This window comes from Oncorhynchus kisutch, linkage group LG29, assembly GCF_002021735.2.
Source record: "Oncorhynchus kisutch isolate 150728-3 linkage group LG29, Okis_V2, whole genome shotgun sequence".
NCBI lineage: Eukaryota > Metazoa > Chordata > Actinopteri > Salmoniformes > Salmonidae > Oncorhynchus > Oncorhynchus kisutch.
In genome coordinates, this window is record NC_034202.2 from 45,584,413 (window position 1) to 45,601,912 (window position 17,500).

At 43.5% G+C, this 17,500-nt stretch overlaps 1 protein-coding gene across 1 annotated transcript in view; it reads left to right on the forward strand.

Moving 5' to 3' along the window:
* gbe1a (glucan (1,4-alpha-), branching enzyme 1a) overlaps positions 1–17,500 on the forward strand; it is a 187,415-nt gene that overhangs the window by 53,158 nt on the left and 116,757 nt on the right. The window contains exon 5 of the mRNA XM_031809578.1: positions 4,405–4,540. Within this exon, the coding sequence (XP_031665438.1) occupies positions 4,405–4,540 (136 nt within the window). The remainder of the gene's footprint in view (positions 1–4,404; positions 4,541–17,500) is intronic.

Sequence of the window (17,500 nt, forward strand, 5' to 3'; positions counted from 1 at the left end):
CAATCTCTCTCTCTTCTCTCTTTCTCTAACTCTCTTTTCGCTTCTTTTTTCTCTCTCATCTCTCTTATTCTTCTATGTCTCTTATTCTTCTTTCTCTCTCCTTCTCTCTCTTTTTCTCTATCTCTCTGATTCTTTTCTCTCTCTCTTCTCTATTCTCTCGTCTCTCTTCTCTCTCTTCTCTTTCGCTCTCATCTCTCTCTATTTCTCTTTCAATTCAATTCATTCAATCATAGGCTTTATTGCATGGAAACATGATGTAACATTGCCAAAGCAGTGAGGTAGACAACATACTACGTGAATATATAAAGTGAAAACACACAAATGAACAGTAACACATTAAAATACCCCCCCCAGAAGTTTCAAAACAGGTAAAAGACATTAAAAATGTCAATTATATATATACAGGTTTTAACAATGTACAATATGGTTAAAAGGGACACAAGATACAATACCTAAGCCAGAAATATGGGTGTTATTTACAATGGTGGTTGTTCTTCACTGGTTGCCCTTTCTCGTGGCAACAGGTCACAAATCTTGCTGCTGTGATGTCACACTGTGGAATTTCACCCAGTAGATATGGGAGTTTTTCAAAATTGGATTTGTTTTCGAATTCTTTGTGGATCTGTGTAATCTGAGGGAAATATGTCTCTCTAATATGGTCATACATTGGACAGGAGGTTAGGAAGTGCAGCTCAGTTTCCACCTCATTTTGTGGGCAGTGAGCACATAGCCTGTCTTCTCTTGAGAGCCATGTCTGCCTACGGCGGCCTTTCTCAATAGCAAGGCTATGCTCACTGAGTCTGTACATAGTCAAGGCTTTCCTTAATTTTGGGTCAGTCACAGTGGTCAGGTATTCTGCCGCTGTCTACTCTCTGTGTAGGGCCAAATAGCATTCTAGTTTGCTCAGTTTTTTTGTTAATTCTTTCCAATGTGTTAAGTAGTTATCTTTTTGTTTTCTCATGATTTGGTTGGGTCTAATTGTGCTGCTGTCCTGGGCTCTGTAGGGTGTGTTTGTTAGCCCCAGGACCAGCTTGCTTAGGGGACTCTTCTCCAGGTTCATCTCTCTGTAGGTGATGGCTTTGTTATGGAAGGTTTGTGAATCGCTTCCTTTTAGGTGGTTATAGAATTTAACAGCTCTTTTCTGGATTTTGATAATTAGTGGGTATCGGCCTAATTCTGCTCTGCATGCATTATTTGGTGTTCTACGTTGTACACGGAGGATATTTTTGCAGAATTCTGCGTGCAGAGTCTCAATTTGGTGTTTGTCCCATTTTGTGAAGTCTTGGTTGGTGAGCGGACCCCAGACCTCACAACCATAAAGGGCAATGGGCTCTATGACTGATTCAAGTATTTTTAGCCAGATCCTAATTGGTATGTTGAAATTTATGTTTCTTTTGATGGCATAGAATGCCCTTCTTGCCTTGTCTCCCAGATCGTTCACAGCTTTGTGGAAGTTACCTGTGGTGCTGATGTTTAGGCCAAGGTATGTATAGTTTTTTGTGTGCTCTAGGGCAACAGTGTCTAGATGGAATTTGTATTTGTGGTCCTGGTGACTGGACCTTTTTTGGAACACCATTATTTTGGTCTTACTGAGATTTACTGTCAGGGCCCAGGTCTGACAGAATCTGTGCATAAGATCTAGGTGCTGCTGTAGGCCCTCCTTGGTTGGTGACAGAAGCACCAGATCATCAGCAAACAGCAGACATTTGACTTCGGATTCTAGCAGGGGGAGGCCGGGTGCTGCAGACTTTTCTAGTGCCCTCGCCAATTCGTTGATATATATGTTGAAGAGGGTGGGGCTTAAGCTGCATCCCTGTCTAACCCCACGACCCTGTGTGAAGAAATGTGTGTGTTTTTTGCCAATTTTAACCGCACACTTGTTGTTTGTGTACATGGATTTTATAATGTCGTATGTTTTACCCCCAACACCACTTTCCATCAGTTTGTATAGCAGACCCTCATGCCAGATTGAGTCGAAGGCTTTTTTGAAATCAACAAAGCATGAGAAGACTTTGCCTTTGTTTTGGTTTGTTTGATTGTCAATTAGGGTGTGCAGGGTGAATACATGGTCTGTTGTACGGTAATTTGGTAAAAAGCCAATTTGACATTTGCTCAGTACATTGTTTTCATTGAGGAAATGTACGAGTCTGCTGTTAATAATAATGCAGAGGATTTTCCCAAGGTTACTGTTGACACATATTCCACGGTAGTTATTGGGGTCAAATTTGTCTCCACTTTTGTGGATTGGGGTGATCAGTCCTTGGTTCCAAATATTGGGGAAGATGCCAGAGCTAAGTATGATGTTAAAGAGTTTAAGTTTAGCCAATTGGAATTTGTTGTCTGTATATTTGATCATTTCATTGAGGATACCATCAACACCACAGGCCTTTTTGGGTTGGAGGGTTTTTATTTTGTCCTGTAACTCTTTCAATGTAATTGGAGAATCCAGTGGGTTCTGGTAGTCTTTAATAGTTGATTCTAAGATCTGTGTTTGATCATGTATATGTTTTTGCTCTTTATTCTTTGTTATAGAGCCAAAAAGATTGGAGAAGTGGTTTACCCATAGATCTCCATTTTGGATAGATAATTCTTCGTGTTGTTGTTTGTTTAGTGTTTTCCAATTTTCCCAGAAGTGGTTAGAGTCTATGGATTCTTCAATTGCATTGAGCTGATTTCTGACATGCTGTTCCTTCTTTTTCCGTAGTGTATTTCTGTATTGTTTTAGTGATTCACCATAGTGAAGGCGTAGACTCAGGTTTTCCGGGTCTCTATGTTTTTGGTTGGACAGGTTTCTCAATTTCTTTCTTAGATTTTTGCATTCTTCATCAAACCATTTGTCATTATTGTTAATTTTCTTCGGTTTTCTATTTGAGATTTTTAGATTTGATAGGGAAGCTGAGAGATCAAATATACTGTTAAGATTTTCTACTGCCAAGTTTACACCTTCACTATTACAGTGGAACGTTTTACCCAGGAAATTGTCTAAGAGGGATTTCTCTTTCTCTCTCTATTCTCTCTATTCTCTCTATTCTCTCTTTCTCTCTCATCTCTCTCTATTCTCTCTTTCTCTCTCTTTCTCTCTCATCTCTCTCTATTCTCTCTTTCTCTCTCTTTCTCTCTCATCTCTCTCTATTCTCTCTTTCTCATCTCTCTCTATTCTCTCTTTCTCTCCTCTCTCTATTCTCTCTTTCTCTCCTCTCTCTTCTCTCTCTCTCTTTCTCTCTATTCTCTTTCTCTCTCATCTCTCTCTATTCTCTCTTTCTCTCTCATCTCTCTCTATTCTCTTTCTCTCTCATCTCTCTCTATTCTCTCTTTCTCTCTTTTCTCTCTCTATACTCTATTCTCTCTTTCTCTCTCATCTCTCTATTCTCTCTTTTTTCTATTCTCTATTCTCTATTCTCTATTCTCTATTCTCTCTTTTTCTCTTCTCTCTCATCTCTCTCTATTCTCTCTTTCTCTCTCTTTCTCTCTCATCTCTCTCTATTCTCTCTTTCTCTCTCTTTCTCTCTTTCTCTCTCATCTCTCTCTATTCTCTCTTTCTCTCTCTCATCTCTCTCTATTCTCTCTTTCTCTCTCTCATCTCTCTCTATTCTCTCTTTCTCTCTCTTCTCTCTCTATTCTCTCTTTCTCTCTCCTCTCTCTATTCTCTCTTTCTCTTTCTCTCTCTTTCTCTCTCATCTCTCTCTATTCTCTATTCTCTCTTTCTCTTTCTCTCTCTTTCTCTCTCATCTCTCTCTATTCTCTATTCTCTATTCTCTCTTTCTCTCTCATCTCTCTCTCATCTCTCTCTATTCTCTCTCTATTCTCTCTTTCTCTCTCATCTCTCTCTATTCTCTCTTTCACTGTTGTCTCGGGGCCCTGTGGTACTGTTGTCTCGGGGCCCTGTGGTACTGTTGTCTCGGGGCCCTGTGGTACTGTTGTCTCGGGGCCCCGTGGTACTGTTGTCTCGGGGCCCCGTGGTACTGTTGTCTCGGGGCCCCGTGGTACCAGTGTGTGAAGTGTATCCTGATACAAGGCTCCTGTGGTTTCACAACGTTTCTGTTGAACAAATGTTTGTTTGTGAGTGTTTCTTTCTTAGCTGATGTGAGATGAACAGTGACGCTCAACCAAACTAATTTACCCCCTCAGTAACTTTTCTCCTCCTCTCTCCCTGTCTCTCTGCCTCTGTCTGTCTCTCTCTCTCTGTCTCTCTCTCTCTGTCTCTCTCTCTCTGTCTCTCTCTCTCTGTCTCTCTCTCTCTGTCTCTCTCTCTCTGTCTCTCTCTCTCTGTCTCTCTCTCTCTGTCTCTCTCTCTCTGTCTCTCTCTCTCTGTCTCTCTCTCTCTGTCTCTCTCTGTCTCTGTCTCTCTCTGTCTGTCTCTCCCTCTCTCTCTGTCTCTCTCACGCCCTCTCCTCTCCTCTGTAGCACCAACACACCCGTCCTAAGCGTCCCAGGTCTCTGCGTATATACGAAGCTCACGTTGGCATCGCCTCACCTGCGGAAGAGATCGCCACCTACACCAACTTCACCCTCAACGTCCTGCCCAAAATCAAAGACCTGGGTGGGTATGGAAACAGCCCCAAAAGTAAGGTGTCTGAATGAACCTGATAACTGTGGAGGGAAATAGAAAAAGTGCTGTTGATCTAGAGGCGAGGTTTAGCTGCAGTCCACGTTAACTGATCTAGAGGCGGGGTTTAGCTGCAGTCCACGTTAACTGATCTAGAGGCGGGGTTTAGCTGCAGTCCACGTTAACTGATCTAGAGGCGGGGTTTAGCTGCAGTCCACGTTAACTGATCTAGAGGCGGGGTTTAGCTGCAGTCCACGTTAACTGATCTAGAGGCGGGGTTTAGCTGCAGTCCACGTTAACTGATCTAGAGGCGGGGTTTAGCTGCAGTCCACGTTAACTGATCTAGAGGCGGGGTTTAGCTTGCAGTCCACGTTAACTGATCTAGAGGCGGGGTTTAGCTGCAGTCCACGTTAACTGATCTAGAGGCGGGGTTTAGCTGCAGTCCACGTTAACTGATCTAGAGGCGGGGTTTAGCTGCAGTCCACGTTAACTGATCTAGAGGCGGGGGTTTAGCTGCAGTCCACGTTAACTGATCTAGAGGCGGGGTTTAGCTGCAGTCCACGTTAACTGATCTAGAGGCGGGGTTTAGCTGCAGTCCACGTTAACTGATCTAGAGGCGGGGTTTAGCTGCAGTCCACGTTAACTGATCTAGAGGCGGGGTTTAGCTGCAGTCCACGTTAACTGATCTAGAGGCGGGGTTTAGCTGCAGTCCACGTTAACTGATCTAGAGGCGGGGTTTAGTTGCAGTCCACGTTAACTGATCTAGAGGCGGGGTTTAAGTTAAGGAGATAGTTGGGGAAACGGAAGATGCCGAAGTGCCGTTTATCCACAAACTTTCCTCATCTATTTACTTCATGTTCATTTTCTAGAAGGACGAGTATGAGGATGAGTTTACTGTTCATTTTCTAGAAGGACGAGTATGAGGATGAGTTTACTGTTCATTTTCTAGAAGGACGAGTATGAGGATGAGTTTACTGTGTGGAAAGTGGCAACAGTCAGCACCTGTAACAGGACGTTGGGAAGGAGAAATCAAATCAAATGTATTTATATAGCCCTTCGTACATCAGCTGATATCTCAAAGTGCTGTACAGAAACCCAGCCTAAAACCCCAAACAGCAAGCAATGCAGGTGTAGAAGCACCTGAGAGGAACAGAGGAGGGTACGGTATCGATCCCATCTCGTCAATAAGTTACAAGGTCATGAGAAACGGTAGTATCCACTGATTCCAGTGTTTTCTACTCTGGAGGAGAACCGTTCACAACAGGAAGACATCATGAAACACTTCATCCGTTACACCTCGTGACGGTCTACACCTCTCTGTGGAACGTCTGGGTGAGGATGAACCTGCTACTGAAGCTGCTCCTGTGTCTCATTAGAGCCCTGTGGGGTCTGTCGGTCTCTCATTAGAGCCCTGTGGGTTCTGTCGGTCTCTCATTAGAGCCCTGTGGGGTCTGTCGGTCTCTCATTAGAGCCCTGTGGGGTCTGTCGGTCTCTTATTAGAGCCCTGTGGGGTGGGTGTCGGTCTCTCTCATTAGAGCCCTGTGGGGTCTGTGTCGGTCTCTCTCATTAGAGCCCTGTGGGGTCTGTGTCGGTCTCTCTCATTAGAGCCCTGTGGGGTGGGTGTCGGTCTCTCTCATTAGAGCCCTGTGGGGTGGGTGTCGGTCTCTCTCATCAGAGCCCCGTGGGGTGGGTGTCGGTCTCTCTCATTAGAGCCCCGTGGGGTGGGTGTCGGTCTCTCTCATTAGAGCCCCGTGGGGTGGGTGTCGGTCTCTCTCATTAGAGCCCCTGTGGGGTGGGTGTCGGTCTCTCTCATTAGAGCCCTGTGGGGTCTGTGTCGGTCTCTCTCATTAGAGCCCTGTGGGGTCTGTGTCGGTCTCTCTCATTAGAGCCCTGTGGGGTGGGTGTCTGTCTCTCTCATTAGAGCCCTGTGGGGTCGGTGTCGGTCTCTCTCATTAGAGCCCTGTGGGGTGGGTGTCGGTCTCTCTCATTAGAGCCCTGTGGGGTGGGTGTCGGTCTCTCCCATTAGAGCCCTGTGGGGTCGGTGTCGGTCTCTCTCATTAGAGCCCTGTGGGGTGGGTGTCGGTCTCTCTCATTAGAGCCATTAGAGCCCTGTGGGGTCGGTGTCGGTCTCTCATTAGAGCCCTGTGGGGTCGGTGTCGGTCTCTCTCATTAGAGCCATTAGAGCCCTGTGGGGTGGGTGTGCTCCATACTGATGGTCAGTCCGTCTCTACCCTGAGATGTGCTGTCTGTCTCCATCCTGAGCGTTGATTCAGGTTTGTGAACTCAGCCCCAGGACCAGCTGGATGAGGGGACTCTTTTCTTTGCTCAGCTCTTGTCATTGCAAGGCTTGGTGATATGAAGGGGGTCACTGTATTTTAGATGTTTCCAAAACTGAATAGCTCTTTTTTTAGTTTTTAGTCTTAGTGGATATTGGCCTAATTCTGCCCTGCATCCATTGTTTGTAGTTTTCCTCTGGACATGTAGGAGAATCTTACAGAACTCTGCATGCAGGGTTTCAATGGGGTGTTTGTCCCATTTGGTGAAATCTTGTTTTGCCAGTGGACCCCACACCTCGCTGCCATGAAGTACAATTGGTTCAATGACATTTCATTAGTTTTAGCTAAATTATAATAGGTATTTCAATTTCGATTAGCTTTTTAATGGCGTAGAATGCCCTGCTATGCCCAGTTCACTGCCTCTTTAAGGTGTTCGGTGGAGATTAAATTTAAACCTCAGTAATTAGAATGCCCTGCGTCTCTGTTTATTCACTGCCTCATTAAGGTGTCCAGTTGAGCTTATTTTAAACCTCAGTAGTTGTAGTGTGTGCAGTACTCTATATATTTAAACCTCAGTAGTTGTAGTGTGTACAGTACTCTACATATTTAAACCTCAGTAATTGTAGTGTGTGCAGTACTCTATATATTTAAACCTCAGTAATTGTAGTGTGTCCAGTACTCTATATATTTAAACCTCAGTAATTGTAGTGTGTCCAGTACTCTATATATTTAAACCTCAGTAATTGTAGTGTGTACAGTACTCTATATATTTAAACCTCAGTAATTGTAGTGTGTACAGTACTCTATATATTTAAACCTCAGTAATTGTAGTGTGTACAGTACTCTATATATTTAAACCTCAGTAATTGTAGTGTGTACAGTACTCTATATATTTAAACCTCAGTAATTGTAGTGTGTGCAGTACTCTATATTTAAACCTCAGTAATTGTAGTGGGTACAGTACTCTATATATTTTGTACCAATTGAGAACTTTGGTCTAATTCCCTGAGATCTGGATCTTCTCTGGAAAATCATTATTTTAGTTTTTTTTTTTTGGGGGGGGGGGGTTTACTCTCTGTCTTGTCAGAGTGCATGCTGGGAGTGAGTCGGGAAGCAGGAGTGATTGTGGGAGCGACTGGAATTCTTTTCACTCTGTTGTGTTTTGGTGTGTAAATATATATATTTTGAGTTTTAAGGTTATATTTGTCTCACTATCACTAAGCACGTGTAGGGGTGGTGGGATAGTTAAGGTTGTTTTTCTCTAGGCCATATCCAGTGGGAGGGGCTGGCTGTAATGGCCGCTCGTGGAGGTTTGGAGTTTGAAAAACTTAGGCGGCTGCATGGGGTGAAGATTCCTGCTGCGGCAGGATGTTCCGTGGTATAATGTTCCGTGGCAGGATGTTCCGTGGCAGGATGATCCGTGGCATAATGTTCCATGGCAGGATGTTCCGTGGCAGGATGTTCCGTGGCAGGATGTTCCGTGGCAGGATGTTCCGTGGCAGGATGTTCCGTGGCAGGATGTAGCTTAGCAGTGGGCGCTATCATTGGATATGATTAGGGTTGCAAAGGGTCGGAAAAATTTCCCCATGGAATGAGTTCTACCAGTGGCAAACCTTTTTTGAGGGATACACATAAGGCAATTCTAGGTCTTGTGGCATATTTTGGTTAAACTATCCCCAATTCAATGGAATTGCAACCGACTGCATGCACAGTGCATTCTTCCCATCACATGCACAGTGCATTCTCAAGATCTTGCACACTAATGAGATGCTATTACAGATGAGATGTTATTGAGCCCACACTACTACACTGTCTGAGCCAAGGACTACATGCTTTCTGGTAAGTTTTGATTACAGTACTGGGTGGGGTGAATATATTTTATGACATAAATGATTTTTTTTGTTGACTAGTAAATAGTAGCCTACAGCAAAGTGTGTTTAAATCATTTCTAACTTGTTAAAAATTTCTGCTCGTTTGTTTTTATTACCATGTTGTGTTTAGTTTGGTTGAGCCTGCTGAGGAGTGTTGTTTCACCTGTTTCCATACATGTTTAGTTTGGTTGAGCCTGCTGAGGAGTGTTGTTTCACCTGTTTCCATACATGTTTAGTTTGGTTGAGCCTGCTGAGGAGTGTTGATACACCTGTTTCCATACATGTTTAGTTTGGTTGAGCCTGCTGAGTAGTGTTGATTCACCTGTTTCCATACATGTTTAGTTTGGTTGAGCCTGCTGAGGAGTGCTGTTTCACCTGTTTCCATACATGTTTAGTTTGGTTGAGCCTGCTGAGGAGTGTTGTTTCACCTGTTTCCATACATGTTTAGTTTGGTTGAGCCTGCTGAGGAGTGTTGTTTCACCTGTTTCCATACATGTTTAGTTTGGTTGAGCCTGCTGAGGAGTGTTGATTCACCTGTTTCCATACATGTTTAGTTTGGTTGAGCCTGCTGAGGAGTGTTGTTTCACCTGTTTCCATACATGTTTTATTTAAAATACCATGTTGTGTTTAGTTTGGTTGAGCCTGCTGAGGAGTGTTTGATTCACCTGTTTTATTTAAAATACCATGTTGTGTTTAGTTTGGTTGAGCCTGCTGAGGAGTGTTGATTCACCTGTTTCCATACATATTTTATTTAAAAACATTTATCTTACAAAGGAGTTGTTTAATCTAACTGCTTAAATATTTATCTGGACATGGAATTGTATTTGTTGTTTTCAAATCTTTAAAGGAAAATGCCACGGGCACTATCTGATGTGTGGAGACATTTCACTGCAGCTAATGTAGAAGGAAAAGCTGTGTACATTTGCAAATAATGTGCCAAATCATATGTGAAGAATGCAACAAAGATGCAGAATCATCTGGCCAAGTGCATAAAGTTCCCTCAGCTCTCACAAGAAGCAACCTCTGACAAAAGTCCCTCTACTTCTATTTGAAGTGAAAATGATGAATCAGACACCTTATCGATAGCAACAACTCATGGTCCTCCTGGAATCAGAAGGTTTTTTGACTCAGAGAGTCAGAGAGATGCTGATGAATGTCTTGCTCAAGCTGTGTATACAACTGATCACCTCTGATGCTCACAGACAATGTGTATTGGAAGAGATTTCTGAACATTCTTCGTCCAGCAGACACCCCTCCAACCAGACATGCTTTATCTACTCATTTGCTGCATGCAGAGTTCAAGTGAAGGTCAAGCCAATCATAGAGAAAGCAGACTATTGCAATCATCTCTGATAGGTGGTTGAATGTTCCTGGGCAAGGAATAATTAAGTACATCATCTCCACCTCAACAGACACACCAGTCTCTACATTGCAGATGAGCTGAAGGCAGTCCAGTGTTCTGATCATTGTTTAGTAACAGAGGTGGTGGACATTAACCCTGTGAAACCCCAGTGTTCTGATCATTGTTTAGTAACAGAGGTGGTGGACATTAACCCTGTGAAACCCCAGTGTTCTGATCATTGTTTAGTAACAGAGGTGGTGGACATTAACCCTGTGAAACCCCAGTGGTCTGATCATTGTTTAGTAACAGAGGTGGTGGACATTAACCCTGTGAAACCCCAGTGTTCTGATCATTGTTTAGTAACAGAGGTGGTGGACATTAACCCTGTGAAACCCCAGTGGTCTGATCATTGTTTAGTAACAGAGGTGGTGGACATTAACCCTGTGAAACCCCAGTGTTCTGATCATTGTTTGGTAACAGAGGTGGTGGACATTAATGCTGTAAAAGCCAAAAGTACATACTGGCATTTTTAATATAAACGTTATTGATTGATGATCACTTCAGGAAATGTTTTAGTTTTTTTCTGGGAGAGGTGGAGGTCTGAAGAGGACAGTATCTCTTCAACAGCAGTGGGATATTGGGAACATCCAGATTCAACAATTCTGTATTCAATACGCGATGAATATCACCAGAGATATCACCAGATCATTTAACTCCCTAGAGTCTGAAATAGTGGAACTCCTGACGATAGTTGAGACCACAGGACATCTAGGCCATATTCAGGCACTCAAGAGGAAAAACAGCATCTCATTGGCCGACCTGCTGGGTATCAGAGCACAGGGGGCATTGGATGACCTGCTGGGTATCAGAGCACAGGGTGCATTGATGAGAAGTAGGTTTCAGGGAATCTCTGAAACGGATGCCTCATCCACATTTTTCTTTGGTTTAGTGAAAAAATGGACAAAGAAGAATTATTAATTGCCTCAAGTCAGCTATTGGACAGGAGCCCAAGTGGAATTAGAAAGAGGACAGAGTTATATGCTGAGTTCTACCAGTGGAATTAGAAAGAGGACAGCATAGTTCTATACTGAGTTCTACAAGTGGAATTAGAAAGAGGACAGTAGAGTTCTATGCTGAGCTCTACCAGTGGAATTTGAAAGAGGACAGTAGAGTTCTATGCTGAGTTCTACCAGTGGAATTAGAAAGAGGACAGCATAGTTCTATACTGAGTTCTACAAGTGGATTAGAAAGAGGACAGTAGAGTTCTATGCTGAGCTCTACCAGTGGAATTAGAAAGAGGACAGTAGAGTTCTATGCTGAGTTCTACCAGTGTAATTAGAAAGAGGACAGTAGAGTTATATGCTGAGCTCTACTAGTGTGAGTATAAAGAGGACAGTAGAGTTCTATGCTGAGTTCTACCAGTGGAATTAGAAAGAGGACAGTAGAGTTCAATGCTGAGCTCTACCAGTGGAATTAGAAAGAGGACAGTAGAGTTCAATGCTGAGCTCTACCAGTGGAATTAGAAAGAGGACAGTAGAGTTCTATGCTGAGTTCTACCAGTGGAATTAGAACGAGGACAGTAGAGTTCTATACTGAGTTCTACCAGTGGAATTAGAAAGAGGACAGTAGAGTTCAATGCTGAGCTCTACCAGTGTGAGTATAAAGAGGATAGAACAGTGACACAGCAGTTCCTTGATGGGCTCCCACAGGTGGCTGCAGGAGCTCAGGTTGAACTAGATCAACTGTTGTCTTTGCAGGGGCTACACACTGCATTAAAAGGCATGGTGAATGGAAGGGCGCCGGGCATTGATGGGCTTCCTGTTGACTTATTTTTTAAAGTCATTTTGGGCGATGTTGGGAGAGGATTGGCTAGCAGTAGTTAACGATAGTTTGACCCGAGGGTTACTACCGCTAAGTTGCAGAAGGGCTGTCCTCACCTTACTGCCAGAAAAGGGTGACCCTGTGGAGGTGAAGAACTGGAGGCTGGTGGCTTTACTGTGCACTGATTTATAAGATCCTGTCCAAGGCTTTGTCCACCAGGCTGAGGGATGTGATGGGGCAAATCTTACAGACCAGTCCTACTGTGTTCCTGGCAGGCAGATAGGGATTAACATTTCACATCATACAGACCAGTCCTACTGTGTTCCCAGCAGGCAGATAGGGAATAACATTTCACATCATACAGACCAGTCCTACTGTGTTCCCAGCAGGCAGATAGGGGATAACATTACAGACCAGTCCTACTGTGTTCCCAGCAGGCAGATAGGGGATAACATTTCACATCATACAGACCAGTCCTACTGTGTTCCCAGCAGGCAGATAGGGGATAACATTTCACATCATACAGACCAGTCCTACTGTGTTCCCAGCAGGCAGATAGGGAATAACATTTCACATCATACAGACCAGTCCTACTGTGTTCCCAGCAGGCAGATAGGGGATAACATTACAGACCAGTCCTACTGTGTTCCCAGCAGGCAGATAGGGGATAACATTTCACATCATACAGACCAGTCCTACTGTGTTCCCAGCAGGCAGATAGGGGATAACATTTCACATCATACAGACCAGTCCTACTGTGTTCCTGGCCTGATTCTGGATGTCTTTATGGCTATTGGGTTGAATGCTGGTCTAATTTCAATTGATCAGGAAAAGGCATTTTGACCGAGGGGTGAACATCAATACCTATGGGGCCACTTGGGAGGCTTTTGGTTCCAGCTCTGGGTTTACTGCCATGATCAGGGTGATACATGGTGACGTTGAAAGTGTATTGAAAGTTAAGTGGCTTGAGTGCTCCTTTTAAACTGTGTAGAGGAACTAGACAGGGGTGTTCGTTGTCGGGAATGTTATACGCCATCGCTATAGAGCCACTACTAAATAGCATTAGATGTTTCATTGAAGGGGTGTACCTTTTCAGAGGATACTCCTCCTATTCGTCTCTCAGCATATGCTGATGATGTAGTTAGTGAAAATCGAGCAGAGGTGGATATTTTGAGTCTCGTGATTGATCGGTTCAAGGGAATATCCTCTCAAAGGTAAAACAAAATTGGTGCTTTACAGATTGGGAAATGGCTTGGAGGGATCATGGCTTTGCCAGGGGGGTTAGAATGGTGTAAGGGAGGTTTGAAGTATCTTGGGAGTGTACCTAGGGGATGAGAGGACAATGGGGGGAAATAATTGTAATTGTAATGGGGTTGTAATGGTGGAAGTATGTTGTATGTCCTATAGGGGGCGCCCTATTATTGTTCATAATGTGGTTGCCTCTGCACTGTGGCATCGGTTGTCATGTTAAGATCCGCCTTCTGGCAGAGATACAGGCAATTATTGTAGATTTATTTGGGGATAATTATCATTGGGTTCCACAAAGTGTTTTGTATTTGTCAGAAGAGGAAGGGAGGGACAAGGTCTTGTACATCTGGCTAGTAGGGCTGCTGCTTTCTGGGTTTCACTTTATTCAAAGGTTACTTTATGGACCAGAAAATGAGGTGTGGAGAGGGGTGGCAGGTCTGGTATTAGAGCAGGATTTCTAGGGATGGAGAACCTCTGTTTTACAGAGGCCTTTCTTAGTGTCGTCTGGACACCTGCATTATACTCCAAACCCTAAGGCTGAGTCAGTGCACTGGCTGCTGGAGGAACCTCTGGTGTATTGGGGCAAGACTGGATGTGACAACAGAAGCCGTTCCACATTTCTCCAACATGCTGTTGAAGGGCAAAATCATCACCTTAAGGAAGTTAATGGACATGGCTGGGCCCACATTAATGGATGGAGGACGGGTGGCTGAACATTTGGGGGTGATGTCGGAAAGGATTGTAGGACAACTGCTGGAAAGTAGCAGGAAGACTCTGTCAGTAGAAGAGTGGATTATGCTCAAGAGTTACTACAAAAAGACACCAGGTGAAGACTCCCTTGTCTATAATAAGGATTACATCCAATATCCCGGAGTCAGACAAAGGCTTTAGTACTGGGTTTGGGAGAGGAGGGTTTGGATGAGGTGAATGGGGAGGAGTTAAATAGGGGGTGTGTCAAGGTGTTAAGGTGTTATATAAAGATGCATTGAAAAGACACTCCCTGGAAGGTAAAACTGGGCCTTGGTGACAAGGTAGAGCCATCATGGAGAACACTGTACAGGGGACTGGTGATATGTAATGGAGGGTGTTGATGGGGACTGGTGATATGTAATGGAGGGTGTTGATGACAAGGTAGAGCCAGCATGGAGAACACTGTACAAGCCACCGTTACTAAAGGGGACTGGTGATATGTAATGGAGGGTGTTGGTGACAAGGTAAAGCCATCATGGAGAACACTGTACAGGGGACTGGTGATATGTAATGGAGGGTGTTGATGGGGACTGGTGATATGTAATGGAGGGTGTTGATGACAAGGTAGAGCCAGCATGGAGAACACTGTACAAGCCACCGTTACTAAAGGGGACTGGTGATATGTAATGGAGGGTGTTGATGACAAGGTAGAGCCATCATGGAGAACACTGTACAGGGGACTGGTGATATGTAATGGAGGGTGTTGGTGACAAGGTAGAGCCATCATGGAGAACACTGTACAGGGGACTGGTGATATGTAATGGAGGGTGTTGGTGACAAGGTAGAGCCATCATGGAGAACACTGTACAGGGGACTGGTACTAAAGGGGACTGGTGATATGTAATGGAGGGTGTTGGTGACAAGGTAGAGCCATCATGGAGAACACTGTACAGGGGACTGGTGATATGTAATGGAGGGTGTTGGTGACAAGGTAAAGCCATCATGGAGAACACTGTACAGGGGACTGGTACTAAAGGGGACTGGTGATATGTAATGGAGGGTGTTGGTGACAAGGTAAAGCCATCATGGAGAACACTGTACAGGGGACTGGTACTAAAGGGGACTGGTGATATGTAATGGAGGGTGTTGGTGACAAGGTAAAGCCATCATGGAGAACACTGTACAGGGGACTGGTGATATGTAATGGAGGGTGTTGGTGACAAGGTAAAGCCATCATGGAGAACACTGTACAGGGGACTGGTACTAAAGGGGACTGGTGATATGTAATGGAGGGTGTTGGTGACAAGGTAAAGCCATCATGGAGAACACTGTACAGGGGACTGGTGATATGTAATGGAGGGTGTTGATGACAAGGTACAGCCATCATGGAGAACACTGTACAGGGGACTGGTGATATGTAATGGGGGGTGTTGATGGGGACTGGTGATATGTAATGGGGGGTGTTGATGGGGACTGGTGATATGTAATGGGGGGTGTTGATGGGGACTGGTGATATGTAATGGGGGGTGTTGATGACAAGCTGCATGGCATCATTGCGGTTAATGCTTTGTATATGTCATTAATTCAGAATCAAATCCAATGTTATTGGTCACATGGTTAGCAGATGTTATTGGTCACATGGTTAGCAGATGTTATTGGTCACATGGTTAGCAGATGTTATTGGTCACATGGTTAGCAGATGTTATTGGTCACATGGTTAGCAGATGTTATTGGTCACATGGTTAGCAGATGTTATTGGTCACATACACATGGTTAGCAGATGTTATTGGTCACATGGTTAGCAGATGTTATTGGTCACATGGTTAGCAGATGTTATTGGTCACATGGTTAGCAGATGTTATTGGTCACATGGTTAGCAGATGTTATTGGTCACATGGTTAGCAGATGTTATTGGTCACATACACATGATTAGCAGATGTTATTGGTCACATACACATGGTTAGCAGATGTTATTGGTCACATACACATGGTTAGCAGATGTTATTGGTCACATGGTTAGCAGATGTTATTGGTCACATACACATGATTAGCAGATGTTATTGGTCACATACACATGGTTAGCAGATGTTATTGGTCACATGGTTAGCAGATGTTAATGGTCACATACACATGGTTAGCAGATGTTAATGGTCACATGGTTAGCAGATGTTAATGGTCACATACACATGGTTAGCAGATGTTATTGGTCACATACACATGGTTAGCAGATGTTATTGGTCACATACACATGGTTAGCAGATGTTATTGGTCACATGGTTAGCAGATGTTATTGGTCACATACACATGGTTATCAGATGTTATTGGTCACATGGTTAGCAGATGTTATTGGTCACATGCACATGGTTAGCAGATGTTATTGGTCACATGGTTATCAGATGTTATTGGTCACATGGTTAGGGTATGTAAACAAGATGCAGTAGATGGTATAGAGTACAGTATATACATATGAGATGAGTAATGTAGGGTATGTAAACAAGATGCAGTAGATGGTATAGAGTACAGTATATACATATGAGATGAGTAATGTAGGGTATGTAAACAAGATGCAGTAGAGGGTATAGAGTACAGTATATACATATGACATGAGTAATGTAGGGTATGTAAACAAGATGCGGTAGATGGTATAGAGTACAGTATATACATATGAGATGAGTAATGTAGGGTATGGTAACATATGAAGTGGCGTTTGATGTTGGAGATTGTTGGGGAATAATCAGAATTGGTTGGTAACATAGGTAAGATGTTTTATATTCATCATATGTTTGTAAGTTACTTCTCATCAGAATGTGTTTGTATAATACTGTGGCGGGGTTGCAGTATCTGTTCTCTGTCAGGACTAAGTTACTTGGGCCGCAGAGAGGGGAGAGGTCAAGCGTGTATCTCTTGGCTCCACAATGTCTGTGTGCCAGTCAATGTGTCTCTGTGATCTTGTCAAGATAGGATGGATTTGATATATGCCTGTTGATATGGAGGATTGGTTTATGGTTCTGAGTTTGAGAGAATAACATAGTTTAGGAGACAAAGCTGAACGATTTATTATGTCTATGCTGTCTGACTATGTGTGTCTTCGCTATAAAGGATCTCAGTTGAAATGTGTAAGGGACTCTCGGAGAATTTATTGATAGACACTGAATTGATCTGAGAGTCACAGGGTTGTGATAGAGCTCATATAATTAAAGATGGACGTTGATAACTAACTCTGACTTGTGTTGTGGTTTGGTAAATAGAGGACATTTCCACGACAAGAGAGGTGTCCTTTTTGTAATATAAGAGAAACTATTTGTCACTGTTTTAGGGCTAAAAACTATTTTTGAAATACTAGAGTGTTTGTTTACAGCTGTAGGGGAGATTTTCAATAACACAGTTTTTATTTTTTCTGTTTCAATACAGTAAGCAACAGAAAGGAAAATGGCAACTGTTAAATTGTATTTTTGGGGATAAGCTAAGATGTCCATTTTTCTGAGTAGGAAAAATAAGATAGACAGGGAATATGGTAATGATGTAAGATGTGTTTTATTTAAGGATTAGTAAGGGACCATAAAAGCGGATTTTGAGTTTTTCTCGTCTGTCTGTTTGTCTGTCTGTCTGTCTCTGTCTGTCTGTCTGTCTGTTAAAGACCTCTCTGTCTGTCTGTCTGTCTGTCTGTCTGTCTGTCTGTCTGTCTGTCTGTCTGTCTGTCTGTTAA